Source organism: Hemibagrus wyckioides, linkage group LG06 (genome assembly GCF_019097595.1).
Source record: "Hemibagrus wyckioides isolate EC202008001 linkage group LG06, SWU_Hwy_1.0, whole genome shotgun sequence".
In the NCBI taxonomy this organism is placed as follows: Eukaryota; Metazoa; Chordata; class Actinopteri; order Siluriformes; family Bagridae; genus Hemibagrus; species Hemibagrus wyckioides.
Window position 1 is genome coordinate 39092142 of NC_080715.1, and position 19664 is coordinate 39111805.

The 19664-nt window shown below is 41.2% G+C and overlaps 1 protein-coding gene across 7 annotated transcripts in view; it reads right to left on the reverse strand.

Moving 5' to 3' along the window:
- Positions 1-19664, reverse strand: part of epha7 (eph receptor A7) — a 69594-nt gene that overhangs the window by 3219 nt on the left and 46711 nt on the right. The window contains exons 6-16 of one of the 7 annotated variants that reach the window (XM_058392886.1): positions 12871-12995; positions 11586-11760; positions 9738-9882; positions 8781-8836; positions 6243-6356; positions 5653-5838; positions 4603-4664; positions 4262-4471; positions 3836-4051; positions 1324-1517; positions 571-726 (exon numbers count right to left, since the gene is read on the reverse strand). In XM_058392886.1, coding sequence (XP_058248869.1) covers positions 571-726; positions 1324-1517; positions 3836-4051; positions 4262-4471; positions 4603-4664; positions 5653-5838; positions 6243-6356; positions 8781-8836; positions 9738-9882; positions 11586-11760; positions 12871-12995 — 1639 coding nt within the window. Of the gene's footprint in view, positions 1-570; positions 727-1323; positions 1518-3835; positions 4052-4261; positions 4472-4602; positions 4665-5652; positions 5839-6242; positions 6369-8780; positions 8837-9737; positions 9883-11585; positions 11761-12870; positions 12996-19664 lie in introns of all 7 variants that reach the window. The other 6 variants (XM_058392885.1, XM_058392893.1, XM_058392890.1 and 3 more) reach the window with 6 other exon arrangements.

Consider the following 19664-nt stretch of genomic DNA (forward strand, 5'->3'; position numbering starts at 1 on the left):
CGAGTAGTTGTGTTTAGTAGTGTGGACACAGATCAGGAAGAGACACTCTGGTCCTCGACACAAAGTGCTGTGAAATGTGTTTTGCATCGCTGCAAGCTTGTAAAATTTACTACGTGGAAAAACGTGGACAATAAAAGTTGCTTTCCATCATGATGGAATATATAATGAGCATGGAATAAAACAGCAGGGCGCTTGCTTTTATTGGAAAACAATTAACGACCAGGTGGAGTGATTAATCAGAGATACTGTTACCATCCCGAAGTTGATCGTTTTCCGATAATTGCAAGCGTTATTTATTTTATATAATGACAAATATTCCTAATTAAATAATAAAGTGTCATTTTTTAAATTACTTTAGAGTTTAATGTTATGGAGCATCCAAGGGACCAGTTAGTTTCTGCTTAGAGTTTTACAGCTATAAACCGCCATGTTAGAGAGACCCATTAGTGCAAGGTCCCTTTAAATAAAAAGAATTAATCAACACCTTTTGACCAATCAGAACCCAGAAGTTCAAAGTGTGAGATCTCTTGCTTAACAGTAAACAGTAAGAGTTTACGGAAGGTTTCTTACTCGATAGTCATCCTTGCAACGGACTCGAGTGAGCTGTAGCCGGCTGCTGTGAAGTTGTCTTTGTATCTCTCCATCTTAATGGCTTCCAACCACTCGCTCACTGAGCGGAACGAGCTGAAGTCTGGCGGGCTCTGGTCCAGCAGCGGGCTGATGGGTCTGAAAATGACAGGAAATGAACGTGATCACCCAAAACCAAACGAGCCACATGGGCTCACGGATCAGTTTCACTTTGCTCGAGAGAACGCATAACGCGACACCACAAAGACCGACCAATTACACCTAATAACAATTCCAGTTATAATAATCATTTATCTTCATTTCTGTAGCAAGAGGAAGTCATTATTTTTCCTTCCCAAAGGTAACGCTTGCAAGAAGCCCTCCCACTAAACGGACTAAGCTCCCTTTCCCCTGCTACTTCTCAGGTTATGTCCTTCTTCTCGGGCCTTGTTCCCCCTGTAAATGGATTTCGACTGATAAATGGCACAGTGGGCGTCAGAACCCACACGAACTTCAAAAAAAAAAAAAAAGTCTCTCATTACGCCAATTGATTTTAAAGCCCTGCCGTTGACCATAAAGCCATGGGAGCGGTGTTGCTGTATTGATTTTCCAGGATTTATTCAAGTGGACACGCTGAGCACAGGACAGACAGGGATTGTCTGTTAAATCCAGTTACACCAAACAAAAAAAAAAAAGAAAAAGCTAACACAGACAGTTTCATATATCATAGAAGAAAGAGCGGTGAACTTTAGATACCTCGTACACGTTCCCACTGGCGTTTTCAACGTGCTGGGGTTGCGGATCATTTTGTCCAAAATGGCGACTATCTGGTCGAATTTGGGCCGGTCAGCACGCTCCTTCTGCCAGCAGTCCAGCATGAGCTGGTGGAGACCTGGAGGACAGTCCATGGGTGCCGGAAGACGGTACCCTTCCTCGATAGCCTTGATCACCTTCAAGTAGAGATAGATATGGGACTTCTGCTACATTCGGAATTCTTCACTTATTTATATCTGAGACTTTGACAAACACCCAAGCTGGTTTTGAAATTTAGAATGGTTTAGAATTTGGTTAAGTTGTTCTTTTGTGCTTGGTACAGGGGAGGGGGGTCACTGCACAAGTTTTCCTCAAGCACATGACCACAGCTTATCTACACAGGCTGTACAAGTGCTTGGACTCTAATTACCTACTTACAACCCCGGATAGCAGTGCTTCTCTGACATCATCCATAATTTACTGTTTTTTTTTTGTAAACCTGGTTGCTTTTGGGGTTTGCAGGAAGACAACAGAAAAGAGGAAGTGCATCCTGAACTTGCTTTTTGGAATGCCAACACTATATGGTGAAGAAAATGTATTCAGGAGGAGAATGGACAGCCTGGCCTGAGCTTACAGGAGAGCTGCGATGACTCAAATAATCACTCTTTACAACCGCAGTGAGCAGAAAAGCACATCAACATCAAATTCCTGAGGAGAATGGGCTGTGGTTCCACTCATGTCAGCTAGAAACAGGAATCTGAGGCTACACTGGATAAAAACTCAACTGGAAGTTTGGAAATTGGTAAAAAGGTGATCTTTTTTTTACCACCTATTTTATCAACCAAAGCTATTCTGGCATTATTTAGTAGAATATTTCCAATTATCCCACTAAATTAGAGATTTCACAAACCTACAAAAGAAACTAACACTGAGGATCAGACACTTCATCCTTTAATCAGAAGGTTAACAAACATATTTTGTCAACAAAACCTTCTAGGCTTTAACATGCAGATTTGAAATCTAGGGACAAAACAGGTCAAACACGTGCGATTAGCTGAGTTTAGACCTGTTATTGCGTAGTAAATGAGCCAACCAGACACACAGACTAATCCTCAGGTGACTGCGCCCGGCATGTCTGAGTCCCAACAACATCTCGCGTTCGCACGCCCTCGCCTCACTCGAGGGACGCTCCGGAGAGAAACGAAATCATCGTATTTTTCTCTTGCTAAAGCTGCTCCTGACCTGCATGAACTAGCTAAGTATGAGTCAACAAAACCCAGGACTGGGAGCTGTTCTTCTCTCTGGCGCGGTATAATAGATGTCTGTTTACCCTCAAGTCGGGTTCATCTGCTATTCTCGTCTCGTCTGTTCAGGCAAAACTTGTGGATCTACAGAGAGAGAAGTGTCAAAGCAAGTAAAGTGTTGCGGAAATGTAAATGTTGTTCTCTCTCTCCTTGTTCACCCAAGAGGAGCGTCCCTGACAGAGCGCAAGAATTTGCTGACGTTGATGCGTGTCAAGAAGGCGGCCCGCCATACAGACCAGTTTCAGAAGCTTCAAATACAAAAAACAAAAACGAATGATTTACCGCACGCCATTTGCATAACGTGTCCGCTAGCAGGCGCGGCAATTATAAGTCATCATTAGCCCTTCTGTTAAGGGGTGTTTATCTTCTCCGAGGATGTACGCGCTTGTGTAATTTTGACGCCGAGTGAGCCTGAAAACAGCGATGGATTAAAACCTCTTCCATTCGTACATATCATTATCCACTACAAGGGCGGAATTTTCAATGCTCGAGTGATGAAGAACGTCTCGGCACACCTACAGTACGCTCAGACAGATGAAAGCCAGAAAGGTCTCTAAGATCAAACCTGGAGTTTTTGGCATGTCTCATGCTCAGCTAACAATAAATTTCACATTATCACATCTCATTAGTGAGGGTTAAGCATCTATTGCCGAGATAGAAAGGCACTCTAAATGCAAAGTGACCCGTTCTTTCTCTAAAACCTATTTTCTATCAATTTATACAATCAGACGGAGATCAGCGTTAGACACTCTTTCGTGCCAGGTACTCAGGACTGGAGACAAATGAAGCAGGATGCAGTGATGCATTCCTAAACCAGCTTAAATAAGTGCACTAAAGAGGGAAGTACTCCTCCGATCTGCTTCGATGCGCTTTTTAAAAAAAAAAAAAGAAAAAAAAAAAGGGGGGCCAGATGCAGAGGAGGCGGAGAAGCTTGTCATGTACGCCTTTTTTTTTCTGCTGCAACAGCATGAGAGGTGGAGAAAGCGCAACTCCAGACTCAATGATGAAGTACATTTATTCCATAAATGAAGACAAATAAAACTCATGCTGTGAATGAGTGATTACTACACACCAGGGCTGTCAAGTTGCTGTAAAATCTGGGTGTGAATTTTAGGTACTTAAAATTAGAAATTGTAATATAATTGATTTACTGATACGCTTAGATATTACAGAAACCATAGAAATTATGCTGTATGAAAAAAATGACTCACGTCTTGATTGGACATGTCCCAGTACGGCCGTTCACCGTAGGACATGACCTCCCACATGACAATGCCGTAACTCCACACGTCGCTAGCTGACGTGAATTTACGGTACTGGATGGCTTCCATGGCTGTCCACCGAACTGGGATCTTTCCGCCCTGTTCAGTAAAACGCAGGTCAGTGGCTGGGGTAAACATCAAATTCATTACAGCCTGCATCTTCCCCTAAAAACACCAACCAAAGAGAAGTATTAACCCTCAGGTTCTGTTACTGGTCATTGCTCGTTCACTCGTCACATGAGCTCAGTATAAATGATTGATGAAAGCATCAATTAGCAGCACGAACAGAACGTCAGGGTTAATTTCGGTACCGTGCTGCATCTGTACATCAAATCGTGTATTCTGACGGTGTAGCAGGGGGTTTTATCGACTCACAGTGGTAGTGTAGACAGCCTCAGGGTCATCGTCGATCACTCTGGACAGCCCGAAGTCGGACACTTTACACACGAGGTTGCTGTTGACCAGGATGTTGCGCGCTGCCAGGTCGCGGTGCACGTAGCCCATGTCCGAGAGGTAGCGCATGCCTGCGGCGATCCCGCGAAGCATACCGACCAACTGGATCACCGTAAACTGGCCGTCGTGTTTCTAAGAAATCAAACCAAGTCTTAATCTTGACTTCTAACCAAGATCACATTGTTTCTATTAAACTGAACAGATAACTTGATGAACTTGAGAACAAAGCAAAAAAAAAAAAAAAAAGAAGTCTGCATACTCACCCTGAGGAAGGCATCTAACGCGCCATTTTCCATGTACTCGATGACGATCATGACTGGCTTCCCTGACAAACAGAAGCGCAAGAAACTCCATTAGACGTGATTAGCATTGGTGAAGATAAACTCCGTCCACTTGCGTGAAGCCGTAATGAGGGAAAATAACTCAAGCGAGCCTCTAAAAGGCAAGTGGCAGAGTGCATTCTGTCTGTTTAGTAGTTCATTAACAGCTTCACGCAAGTAAATATCATTCAAAACAGTTTTACCGATCGAACTATAGACAGGATAAACAGATATAACGCTGTAGGACGGTAATAATGTCACCAGCTAGCCTACAGATGAGCTGAATTAGCTTTACTTACTGTTTATCACTAACAGAGAATCCTGACTTAACCCTATTTCAAATGAACAAGAAAGAACGAAGGAATATTTCTGCATCTATGCACCTGCACTGATCCGATCAATGAATATGCATGATATGCAAATTGTGAACAACTTGTATGCCCTGTGCATTGTCATTCTCGCAGACATTTACTTCAGCCCTGCTGAAAAACACTGACAGTTTTGTTGTGCAGTTACGGACTGCTAATAAAGCGCCATTCTCTTCTAATTTGCATAATTGACTGTGATTTTTGTGACATCACAAACTCTGCTTATCTGCTTTCCATGGAAATCCTGAGAGTATCACTTCCTGTCGGGTACACATTCTATAGCTACAGATTCCATGTACACTATAATGACATCCTCTACTAATTTGCATACTGCACTCTGATTGGGTCAAAGCGGTTGAGTATGTTTTTGACATCACAACCTGAGCGCATAGGTAAATCTCAAGTCCTAAGAACTGTCACTTATTTCAGTTACACATTCTGTAGCTACAGATTCCATGTACACTATAATGACACTCTCTACTAATTTGCACACTGTACTCTGATTGGGTATGCTTTGTGATATCACAACCTGAGCATAAGTAATTAAGTAATTAAGCATAAGTAATTTCCAATTATATAGAGTGCTCCTAAAAGGTATCATTGGTAGGTGTGTGAGGGAACTAACCTCTGGTGACCACGCCTTCTAGATGGACCACATTGGGATGATCAAACTGCCCCATGATGCTCGCTTCACACAGGAAGTCCCTCCTTTGCTTCTCTGTGTAGCCTACTTTTAGAGTTTTGATAGCTACAGGAACATCCCTCTTCCCGGGAAGCTTCAGGCGACCGCTGCACACTTCGCCAAACTCCCCTACCACACACATACACACACACACATAATATCAACACAAGGTACCACAGCCTCAAGTCATAATTGCATACATCATGTTGTGTGTACACTAACACCTTAGCATCAGACCAGTCTGAAAGTAGCGGTAGCAATTCATCAAACGCTGACGCTTCCTGGCGAATTCTCTCCTGAGGAGATTTATTAATTATGCTACGATCTCACCCACCGCCCTGCAACCCTCTCTTCCCACAAAGGGGCTATTAATAATCAGAGGAAAGAAATGCAGTAAGGGTTGTTGAAGGAATAAATATTTGGCTATCATCCTGATGAACAAGCAAAGACACTGTGTCTATGTGTGTGTGTGTGTGTGTGTGTGTGTGTGTGTGTGTGTATGTATGTGTGTATTTGAGGAAATGAGATCTCACCTGCGCCGATCACCCTTTCGATCTTAATACATGAGGCGTCCAGCTCCTTGGCGAACTGATGCACAGCCCTGTTGGGGTCTTCGTAGGTTTCGGGGTCGATGTAGGTTTTGGTGCCTGGAAATTTAACTGCAGAAGTGTAAGAGGATTACTGTTACGATTAAATATGCCGCGATGGGCGGAGCCAGCTAGCTAGGAACGGAGCCTGTAATTTTACTTGGAATTGAAATGCTGTTTGTTTGTTTCGTTTAACCTTCCCCCAAATGGAGCTACGGGGTGGGTTAGGAGTCCAGAGAACTGCAGACATATGGAGCTGTCGCTCGCTGGCTAATGGCATTCGCAAATCTGGCGCACTGTTTGTATTCGGCGAGACGTGGCTCGGATTAGAAGCCAGAGAGCCTGACATTGCGGTACACTGGAAATTAATTACGGTTGGGTTAAACGCTCTAGCTGGCCGTTTTTACCTCACGCTGCTTGAAAGAAAATGAAACAAAAACCCCAAGCTGATGAATTTCCCTCAAGTGAAATGTTTTTTTTTTTTTTTAATTAATTAATTTATTTATTAAAAAACCCCACCAAGCTAAATGACAGGAAAACATATCTGCACTAAACACGCATAGTGTCACTGAGTTTAATTTGGATTTGCATTTTACAACTACAATTTAGCTTCCTGTTGACCCACATAATTAAGCTAGCTAATGACGCATAGACATAACATTTTTTTTCATAGTACTCTTTACTAAATTAATGCCCACTGTGTTCCCTCCCTCTCAAACTTGCTAATTACAAGCCTACCTGTCAGCTTTGATACGCCGGCCCATTTAATGAGACTGCTTCAGACACTATCGGGGAACGTCCTGCTGCGCTAAAAAACGGCTAAAACTGCTAACAAGTAATTAAATTAATAAATGAAACTAATCTGCTATAGTGCTCGTGCCAGACAACAGAGCAAATACAGATGTTGTGTTAGCTCTCCTAGCATGTGTAAACATGGCGACCTACTGAGGCTGATGTTTCCCGTCTTCTTGTAATTACACAGTCTGTCAGCGTTGCTGATATGACCAGCCTTATCACTGTTTCTCTGACAAATTAGGAGAGCACAAAGCGAGCGCTCCTTCAGCCGACCTGGCTAACATCGCCATCTCACATCCGAGCAAGTGCAAGGGCACTTTATTAGCTTGGCAGCTCTTGTTTGTAGCTTCCTCGTCCTTTTTTTTTTTTTTTTTTTTTTTTTTTTGCTAGCGGAGCTGCTTGGCAGGTACTCAGCATGCATTTCGTGTGCTAGCAAGCGCCACTAGTCACGTCGCACGCGAGGGAGCTAGCGCTGCCACCTTGACCCTTTGTTTCCAAATCAGCAGTTTGCCTACAGCGCATCGTTAGCGGAGCTTGTCTGGGGAGGCCGGCGGCACGGTCATCTCTAGGGGCTTCATTAGCGAGTGCTGAGGGATAGCAGCTCGTTGGGTGAAAGGCCTGAGAACAGGGGCTTATCATCCCAGGCAGCGTAATCCAAAAGCGTAATATCTTAGCCTGACAGCAGAGATGCTAGCATTGAAGCTGAAGTGTTTGGGAGAAGAGCGCACGCTCGTTTTTACTGACCTGTTTTTTTTTTTTTTTATATATATATATATATATATATATCGGAGCTGACTAAATTTTTACAAGATGACGCAAAATAACTTTCGTTCAGTATCTTTGCCATGGCAACAGGGATGCTAGCATATGTGCCTTCCACTGGCCTGTTCTTTCTTTTTAATGTACATTTAAGCTAAACGAACTTTACTGATTTTCAGCCCTGACAGACACAGAGGAAATGCTAAAAAGCTAAAATGCCCTGAGGATGCGTTTCTCTCATAGAAGTGTTCGAGCTTCATGTAAGATGACCCAAAATGCACTATTTGCTAATATGAGCTGCTAATATCATTGCTAATATGTAAATGAAAGTGCTCTGAAGAGAAGACGCTAACGTTTGGAGAAACAGTCTTTGTTACCGATCTTGTTTTTTAAAAGGTTGAAGCTAACTAAAACTTTGTGGAAAGAAATGGTGACTAAACTTATCTATTTTAAACAGAGATGCTAATAATACTGTTGAAATAGGAGCTAGCTAATGCTAAAGCAGCTCTTTTGCTAACTCATTCTGCTACAAAGCTAATGTTTAGGCTAAAATGATGCTAACTGAAGTGGCTTGGTTCTGACAGGAAAAACAGGAGATGCTAATACCGATGTTAAAGTATTAAGGAAGGATCTTGCTAATAACAGATGTTTATTTAACTAAATTTGTATAAAAAAAATCTAACAGAGTTTGTAAAATGTTCAGGAATGACTCTTTGCTCTGACAGGACAGAAGAAAGATGCTAACGCTGAGGAAAAAGCCTGGACCTTACTGAAATTTATGGTGAAATGGTTTAAGGAACAAACTTTTGAAATGTGAGAGGATGTATTAAGATTTAGGTTTTATTTTTATGACCTGACTAAAAACATCAGATTGAGTGTCTGTGAGTGTACACGTGTGTATGCTAATGCTAGCAAAAAGCAGAAACTCACATTGGAAATAAAGCTCTTCATCTCCTTCCTGGTCTGCTTTACTGTAGCCGCAGTGCCTGAGAGAGAGAGAGAGAGAGAGACAGAGAGAGAGACTGTAAACAGGCTGCACTAGGTCACAACTGATACAAGTCACTAACTAATTAACTAATTAACTAACTAACTAAGATGCTAAACAGAAAAAACCTCATATAACCAATTACACCTTTTAAATATACTTAGAATCTGGACAAGTCCCTGTGAATTATCAGGAAATAATAATGTATTAGAACAACTGACAGAGCTGCTGTTCTGACCAATCAGATTTGAGAATTGGCGCATAAATTTAAATATACTACATATTATTATGTCTCATATGCACAAGCTTTAGCTTTATGGTTTAGCTTTAGCTTTAAGGTTCTGAACATGAAATGGCTAGGCATAGCATTCAGTTACACACAGGCATGCTTGGAAGTGATGGGAGAAGATGAACACACACACATACACACACACACACACATATATATATATATATATTATATACACACATACACCCTTATACAGATATATGTGTATATATATATATATATACATACATACACATATACACACACGCACACACATATATGTACATTCACAACCACACACACACACACACACACACATATATATATAAATGTGTGTTTATGCGCATTCACATGCCAGCACAAAGAAACAAAGCAGACTTTCATCCGTTTCCGGAGCATCCTTCCTTTCGCATTCAAATGAAAAAAAGAAAAAAAAAAACATGCAAAAAAAAAAAAAAGTAGCACACTCTCGTTCCTGGCATGGACACTGGTGACACAAGCGGCATGCTGATGGACGAGTGTGATCAGCTCCGTGGGGGTGGGGGAGTTTGTGTGTGTGTGGAAGAATCCACCGTGATGCCCACGAGAGACAGGAAACAAAAGGCAAGCACATGCCAGAGCGGAGGAGACTCACAGGAGCGGCGAGTCAACGGGGGCCGCGAGAGCGTACCTTCTCCCGATGATGAAGCCGAACACCATGAACACCAGGATGATGGTGCCGGCTACTGCCACCACGGCGATGATGATGACCGGGTTCTGCTCGCTCGACACAATCGTAGCTAACACACACACACAAAAAGGAGAGAGACACATACAAACTCTTAGAATGACCAATAACACACTTATACAAGACAATTTATTTATCTATTTATTTATTTATTTATTTATTTATTTATTTATTTATTTATTTATCTATCTTTAAATAAACCCCGCCCCTTACCTGTTTTGGAAACCTAATCCTGTATCTAAAGCGCTGTAGACTTTCCCAACAAATATCCTCCCATACATTCAGACTCATCTAAACTAAACTAGCATGTAGATGAGATCGTGTCAGAGACTAGCGTAACCCCCATTTTTTTCCGTTCTATTTTCGGGTCTCTCTCTCTTTCTCTCTCTCTCTCTTTTTCCGAGTGCACGCTTCTACTGTTTCTGAAAATGGGCTTAATAGTTCCCAGCGGTAACGTGGTGCCCTTCATTTGAAACAATGACACATTCAGGTTGGAGCGTTTCGCGCTTCGGACCGCTTCTCCGCCGCTAAAAGAGCACTCGCATTGACAGAGTGCTGAGGGAACAGGATATGCAGCTCCAGCTCAATAAATTATACAGCGAGACAGCAGTATTTAAAGAGCATGTCATGGGCGGGGATTTTGACAGGCGTTCACTTTTTCTTTTTCTTTTTTGTTATGTAGGGGTTACTGTGGAGTCGCCGGAGTTCTGCTCGGATACCATCTCAAACAAAAAAAAAAAAAAAAAATTCCGGCATCAACAACTCGACTCACCTTCTGATATAAAATAATTTTAAAATAAATAAATAAATAAATAAATATTATATTATACCCCAACATAATTTATTTTATATTATTTTTTTTAAAATACTTTTAACAGTTCAAAATCTGCTTTTAATTCCTTCAAATTGCAGGCGTAACATTTGTTATTTATTTATTATTAATTCAATGCTTTAAAGTATTAAGGTGTTAAGTAGCACAGGGGGCGTGGCTAAGTGCTGGCTGTGAGAGGGAGGCGGAGTCACAGAGCAGGTGGAGGTGGCCATTTTTATCCTTCCTGTGCAATGGAACTTTGACTCATAAAATAAATGAATAAATAAATGAATGAATGAATGAATGAATGAATGAATGAATGAATAAATAAATAAATAAAATCAATCAATCAATCGACAGGGAATATCAATGTTCCCTTCCAGAAAATGTCAAAATGTTTTAGGCTTTTCAGATGGACAAAAATGGCCGAAACGGACTTCATCTACAAAATCATTATCGTATCTCTCAAAGAGATTTATTTATTTTATTTATTCTATTTCTTAAAAAACGTTCACTAGACTTGCCTATGTACTACTTCATATTAAAATAAACCTGAAATATTTAATTTGTCGTTCGGGGTTTTACTCTGGTAGCCGATGTAGAAATCGCCGGAAACTGAGTATCCCAATGTGTTCTATCCAGTGCCCTAACTGATTCACTACTTAGGGGGCTAGAGAGGTGATTGGGACGTGGCCATAGGCTTTTGGTGCTCAAGCGCTTTAATTTACTGAGCAAAGCAATAAAAGAGGAAGTCGGATTAAAAATAAATAAATAAACAAACATAAAGCAGTATATATAAAATGCTACAGTATAAGCATAATAATTAATCAGGTAATGTCACTCATTAATGATTATAAATCTTTACATTGATGAGTGCAATCATAAGAAATCATTACTTTTATTTTTAAAATAATATTTATTAATATATTTAGTATAATTCATACCGGCTCCTGATGACTCATCCTTAGTGGTGACCTCGAGCCTGGGGCTGAACATGCCGTACCCCGCCGAGGTGAACGCTCGGATCTGGAAGACATACGCCGTGCTGGGCTTCAGGTTGTTCACCGTCGCCGACGTGGACTTGGACTTGACCGTGGAGTAGATGCGATCCTTATGGTCCTTTAGACAGGAAATAAATAGCACACAATGATATTTTTCCCATTCATCCTGAAAGAAACAAACACTACTACCTTTCTTTATCATGCAGAGGAAAAGCCGCTCTCGAGGGTTTTTTTATCCGAGGACCTTCAAGGGTTTCGCCGTTTTATTTTTTTTTACTGGAGGAATGATACTGAAAGAGCTACGGCTTTGGCAGGGTTACTGTGGTAACCGTGAGAAAGAAAGCTGTCGAGAATGGCGCTCGGTTTACAATGTGCTCCGAGTCTCGAGAGGGAGGTTCGTGTATGATCTGCTTCTCTTCTTCTCTCGCACGCATGTTGTTAACTGAACCTTAAGCATCGTTGAGGGAACGCTCGTCTCTAATTTTCTAACCGCACGGCTGGATCTGCCCAGGAAACAGACTGATCTTTAAACCTGGGGTTTTTTTTGGGGTTGTTTTAAAGTCTTTGTTTTGACTAAATGAGATACAGGAAGAAAAACAAAACAAGCAGAAATGAGAATTAAAATATTTTTGGTGGACGTATAGTGTTAGAATAATTACGGGGAAAAATCTTTTTACGCTTAAGTCATAAGATATATCTGATTTAAGACGAGATTAACTTTTTAATTGTTGATTTAGAGTTCTATTTTAACTGCTGCTCCTGCTGCAACACACTTCCTGTGTAGAATTCAATTCTATTTTTGATTTGAATTCTACTATTTGTGGTTGGGGTTTTGGGGGTGTTGGTGGCTGGGGACCTTGCTCAAGGGCCCAATGGTGAACCCCAACAATCCCGAGCCTTAAGCACTTGAGCTACCACCGCACAATTATTTAATTGGCCCCCTTAATTCATTACCATGATTATTAGAGAAGGACATGTTTTCTCTGGAAAGACCTGAACGATAGACAGAGAAGAAAAAGGTATACGGAAGATAGGAAGACTGCTAGAAACCCAGGGTGGTGATGGAACCAGACAAGGATCCCACACAGTGTGGAAGTCAAACGCAGAGACAGAATAGCGCTCTTCCTGCTTTCAAAACACACACCTACGCCTGAGCTCTCTCTGGATTTCTCATCGCTACTTTCTCTTTCTCTCTCTCTCTTGTTTTCTCTGACTTTAATAGACCCACCTTCTCATAGTACTTGATCTCATATTCGGTGATGACTCCATTGGGCTGCTCAGGTTCCTGCCATGACAGCTGAATGCTGTGCTCCTGCACACGCTCCTTTATCACCTCGCTGACCTGAGACGGAGCTGAAACACAGCGAGAGGAAGACTCAGAAAAGTTGCTGTAGGTGTAATCACTCCACACACACACACGTATGCATCCTCTCGACTGATCGGCTGATGAATATTCACGCGGCCGCTCCAAAATGTTTACGGCTGCTAATGGAAATTTCAATTAGAGAGCAAACAGCGGAAGACGGCTTCGTCCCAGCCTGAAGAAAAAATAAAAACACGTCTGCCTTTGCGGACGCCAATTAAGCCGAATTAATTCCAGCCACGTGAGCGCCGCCTTGCAATGCCCCCTGAAGATGTCCGTGAGAAACATCTCCACTGATCTGATGAACTTTCCGATTCAACACGACACCTTGCTGTGGTCCTTCAGCTCCCATCATGCCTGCTGATCATTTCTAGGGCAACATTAATGGCAAAATTGGTTTTTATTGAAAATGAGCGTATGCTAGTTTCCTGGAAATGTGCTGGTAGTTTCCTGGAAAGTTCTGCACTGGAGTTATGCTTAGCTTTGTATCAGTTCAAATCTGGAACTTTAACACACACAGACACACACATATATATATGTATATGTGTATATGTGTGTATATATATATATATATATATATATATATATATATATATATATATATATATATATATATATATATATATATATACACACACACACACACACAAACACACACAAATATATATGCTACCACACACACACCAGCCTGTTTTCTGCCACACTTTCATTGCCAGGTCACTTTGACTTCATTAAGCCCCCCAGCATGGTATTCTCACGTATTCCTAATGCAAATAAAGCAACAGAATGGAGCTAAAAGCTAAAGGAAGAATCTTACAGTGCTGCATTGCTACATACTCAGCCCCTGACATTACACAATCCAAGCTCTTGTTTTAACTTCCCTCAGTTTCTCCTCCTGTTGCTCTATTGACAGTCATCGTATGCAGCGAAAGTGTCAATTACGCGAGAGGACGAGGCGTATAGAGATAGCGATAGCGATGGCGATGGCTTGCAATTTAATATGACACTTGTACACTCGAGAAGGTTCCAAGCTGAGTAATTGGATATTTTACCCTCTTCACTGTTTGTCAGTCACTTGATGGGTGGCTTTTGGCGCGTGAGGCTAAAGGGCTTTCACAGCGGTTTCCTCTTTACCGTGGACATGAAGGACAGGATGGACACCCTGGCTATTAGCAGAGGATGACTTATACGCATAAAACTTGTCCTGTATTTAAAAACAGACTGCGTTTCCTCATATTCTGAGTCTGAGTTTTTGGGGTAAAAGAAGCAAAGCTACGCTAAGATGAATGTAGATTAGTTAGCTGAAAAAATAACCCTAGCTAGCTAGCATTGGGCTACAAATTGAAACAAAACCAGAATTTAGTTAGCTGTATTTACTTTTATATATTATATATAATTATAGTAAGAAAATATACATTGACCACACACTAGCATCCGATGCTAACATCTCAACTAACCAGGCGACATCAAAGATAACCTTAGTAGTAGTGTACTGACAAGGCTAAAACATAAAAAAATGAAAACAGTTTCATTAACATGTACAAGCCAAAATAATAACATCTATCCAACAACATTAGCCTCAATGGATGACATTTATCTAGCATCTAAGGAAAACAAAACCATCATACACCAAAATACGGTTACTTGATAACTTTGCCTAGAGAGGCGCCATAAAAACAGCTAAGCTAATCAGTATCTAGTGAGCTAAATAACAAACAGAATATTAGCATGAAATCCAATTCAAATTGAATTTAATCTCTGTTGCCCTTAATGGATGATGGTTAGCTAGCATCTAGAACTAACATTTACCTCAGAAAATGTAGAGTAACTAAATATAAGATGAAGATAATGAAGATACTTTCATTTGATGCTAACAGGAAGCTACATGGTCATAAAACAGCAGGCTAAGCTAGTGTTAGTGACATACTGCTCAAAAACATAGAAAACAAAAAAAAGTACCTTTCTTTTTTACCTCCTGAGGAAACAATAAAAACTTCTGATTAGATTCTGTCTACATTTGAAATGCTAGCTACTTAGCCAGCTGGCTAATGTACCACAGGTGGCTTAATATTTTCACCAAAGGCTACGTTTAGCGTGTGGCTACTGAAAGGTTATTAAATTATTAGCATAACACTAGCTGCCAGTTTTGCAACGGTGGTGACCTTTCAGAGTTTTGCTTCTGATTAGCCGACCGTTTGAGCGTCTGAGAGGAAAAAGAAAAATGAAGCTAATATGAGATTTGTCTTTCTCTGGTATTTTTATCCAGCCAACTGCCATTAATGACACGCTTGACATTAATGTTGTCAGCCAGACTCTGATTTTTTTTACCACACCTGAGGGGTGAAAATTGTCCAGAGACCGGTATAGCCGGCGTTAGCGGCGTTAGCGTGGGTATTAGCGACCTTCCGAAACCTCATGCTAATTCAGGCGGAAGCGAGCTTCCATCATGTCCTGCATTAGAATACATTAGAGCTACATTATGCATGGGGATTTTTAATATCCTCGACTTTCTCCTCTATCTCTCCGTCTATGTCACCCCCTCCCCCACTCCTCATCCCTCTCTCTTTTTCTTTCTCTACCTTTTAGCAGGAGGGGAATGTCACTTCATTATAAAAACTTCATTATAAAACTTTCATCATTTTTTTTTTTTCTTCTTCTTCTTGGCTTGGGAGAAATGGTGATCAGCGGAATGTATAAGCTCATTTCTTTCAATTAGGAAAGCTGTTCGAGTCGAGACTGAACACAGACGGATTCGGCGGACGCCCACTCTCCAGTCTTATCCCTGCTAAATTTTTCAATTACTCACGCGGGAAATCGAGACATGTGCTTTCTGATGATGCGGGAATTAAGTGTGCGAGGGCCAGATTGCTGCTTTCGGCTCAGCACATGCTGGTGGATATACGTGCGATGACCTCATTTCAGCGTGATGGAGCAGATTCTGATAGCACCGTAACTCGATGTGTCATAGGAAATGGTGGGGATGGCAATGGTGTGGAAAGGGTGTGTGTGTGTGTGTGTGTGTGTATTAGTAAAGCAAAGCATGTGCAGTAGCCTCTGGCTCTAATCTCACTGGTCAGAGCTTTGAATCCTTTTCGAGCAACCAAGAGGGAGAGAGAGAGAGAGAGAGAGAGAGAGAGAGAGAGAAAGAGAGAAGAGAGAGTGAGGGGGGGGCAGAGAGGGACAGAGAGAGAGAGAGAGAGAGAGCGAGCGAGAGAAAGAGAGAGAGAGAGAGAGAGAGAGCGAGAGAAAGAGAGAGAGAGAGCGAGAGAAAGAGAGAGAGAGAGAGAGAGGAGAGAGAGAGAGAGACAGAGACAGAGACAGAGAGAGAGAGAGGGAGAAGGAGGCGTCCAAGAGCAAAATTAACAAATTAACCCTCCCACAGGGATGCCAATGTCTGGGAGGGTTTTTTTGTTTGTTTGTTTGTTTTTTGCTATTCCTTCTTGGACTCAGAAGAAAACAAGCAAACAAAGCAGCCAACCAACCAACTAAACAAACAAACAAAAACAATGCAAAAACCTAACCAACTAAACAAACAAACAAAAACAATGCAAAAACCTAACCAACTAAACAAACAAAGAAAAAAAACCCCATTAAAACAAAGCAAACAACTAACAAAACAAACAGAAAAGCAAAGCAAACAATTAACCAACTAAACAAACAAGCCATAACAAAGCAAACAACTAACCAATTAAACGAACAAAATGTATGAATACATAAGTGAAAGCAAACAATTTAGTAAACAAACAAAACAACTAAAACAAACAAACAGAGCAAACGAATGAAAACGCAAATGAAAGCAAACACCTAGCTTACTAAATAAAGGCAACTAACCAACTAAACAAACAGAAAAACAAAGCAAACAACTAAGCAAATGAATAAACAAACAAATTTAGCACACAACTAAGCAACTGAACAATCAAAGCAAACAACTAATCACCTGAACAAACAAAAGTACGAATAAATAAGCGAAAGCAAACAATTTACTAAATAAACAAAACAACTAAAACAAACCGGGAAACATAAACAAATGAAAACATCAATGAAAGCAAAGACCTAACTTTGACCCAACCAACCAACCATCCATCCAAACAACCAACCAACCAACCAACCAAACAAACGATACGCTCTGGTCACAATTCGTTTAGATTTACAATACTTTATTCTCTGTTTCCCAGGCACTATAGATCACAGAGACACAGGGGTGGTGTCGTTTAAAAGCTACAGAAGAGCTTTTTTAAACCACTCTAACCATATAACTTATTATCCGTGTGAGTTTTTTCAGTCTGGAGATATTTGACTTCACGAGCATAGATTCCTGATTCTTGACAATGAGAAGGAAATATCTCTGACTCTCCAGGAAGAAAAGCTATCGTCTGAGCAGAGTGTTCCCGATTCAAATAGGTTCTATAGGTTGTACAGATTATGATCTCTACACAACTAATAACAAACAAATAAATAAATACAGCAAATAGAACAAACAAAACAACCAACCAGTTCTGAAACCGTTGCTGGGTTTTGGCTTCCAGTGCCAAAATGCCTATGGTTTCATTTAATGACTAGGACAAAAAAAAAAAAAAAAAAAAGCTTTGCCTTTTTTCCAATCCTGAGTGTATCCTTCACACCTGCAACACACTCTCAAAAACAAGAGGCAAAGCTGAGCTCCAGTCCAAATCCAAATCCCAACACGTTTTTTATTGGAACATGACATATTTCCGTGAGCTGATTGACTCACATGGATTGATTGCTGTATCATCGCTCGTCATGTTTTTTTATTTGGAAATAATCATGACTCACGCGATACGCATCAGGTTGGAACATGGGAGAAAAAAATTTACACTAGAAGTGAAATAAAAGAAAATCAAAAACAACTTTTAAAGGGTTTCTACTTAACCTTCTTGTTATCGCTCTTATAGTTACATAAGTGATGTTTTTGCTCTTTAACCAGGTCCTAGATACGGTAGCTGAAACGTGCTGATGGAGACAAAAGGGTGCTGGAGGTTTAAGAGAGGAGAGGAAAGAGATGTGTAGGTGAGGAGTGGAGAGGAGAAGAGAGGAGAAAAGTGCAGTCAGTAGGGGCTCAGTGAGTCAGAAAATAGAGCAAGTAGCCATTGATGTCCAGCACTTTGATGAATGTGGAGAGGAACTGATGGTACTGCAGTGACAACATTTTCTCTCCCACTCGTTCACTCACTCGATCATTCACTCACTAACTTCCTCCCTTATTCACTCGCTCCCTCACTCGATCACTCGCTCCCTCACTCCCTCCCTCATTCACTTGATCACTCACTTCCTCCCTCATTCACTTGATCACTCACTCCCTCACTCATTTACTCGATCACTCACTCATTTACTCACTCACTCATTTACTCGATCACTCACTCATTTACTCACTCACTCATTTACTCGATCACTCACTCATTTACTCACTCACTCATTTACTCGATCACTCACTCATTTACTTGATCACTCACTCATTTACTCGATCACTCACTCATTTACTCGATCACTCACTCATTTACTTGATCACTCACTCATTTACTCGATCACTCACTCCCTTATTCACTCGCTCCCTCACTCGATCACTCGCTCCCTCACTCCCTCCCTCATTCACTTGATCACTCACTTCCTCTCTCATTCACTTGATCATTTACTCACTCACTCATTTACTCGATCACTCACTCATTTACTCGATCACTCACTCATTTACTCGATCACTCACTCATTTACTCGATCACTCACTCCCTCACTCCCCGGACCGTAATGGGCCTCTTCAACCACCGTAAAGGAGAGCTTCGTCAGCTTCAATTAGAGCGAGGCCTGAGAGGCACTTCAACCCAGACACACACACACACACACACGGACACACAACAAATCCTCCTGGTTCAGTCAAAAATGAACAGATGACTCACACACACTCATTTAGGTGTCTAGGTTTGATCCTAGTCACCATTCCAGTAGGCTGAGTAAAAAAAAAACAGTCCACACACACACACTTTAAAGCCTCATCTGCACTTTGTATATTTAGTTTTGTCGTTCTGATCGAGATCTGCCCTGTGCGTCAACCTGCGCGAGAAAAAGGGGGGTAAGAAATACAGGATGTACAAGCAGATTGCAGTGACACACACATACTGCTTCCTCTGTACCTCCTCACACAATAAATACAAACGATTCCGTCTCACATTAGACAAAAAAAAATGTAAAAATGGCAGGAATCTGTCCGTGTGGTTGGACTGCGAGACTGCTGGACCCTCCTATTTACGGCGTAAACACATTACTCATCTGTCCTGCGTTCATTTCCGCTGAATCTGGAGGCTATGTTTTTTTTTTTTTCTTTCCTTCTTCCAAACGTAATATACGAGCGTGTGACTAAAGTGAATTTAAATGACAGTGATGGAAAATCATCTGCCTGTTTCCCTGCGACGAGCGGCGGTAAAGGTGGAGAAAAGCGTATTTCCCAAAAGATCCCAGAAGCTCGGCGCATATTAAATGAAAATGCAGCAACCCGGTTACGTTATTGCGTCGGAACGTTTCTGCACCGCGTGGAATAAACTCGTGCTCTACAAGCTTTCCGGCGGGTTTTTTTTCCCTTCTTTTTATTTCCATCGGAAAACTAAACAGAAATCGTTTCTTTGTCTGTATATTCAGATCGTGTTGTATTT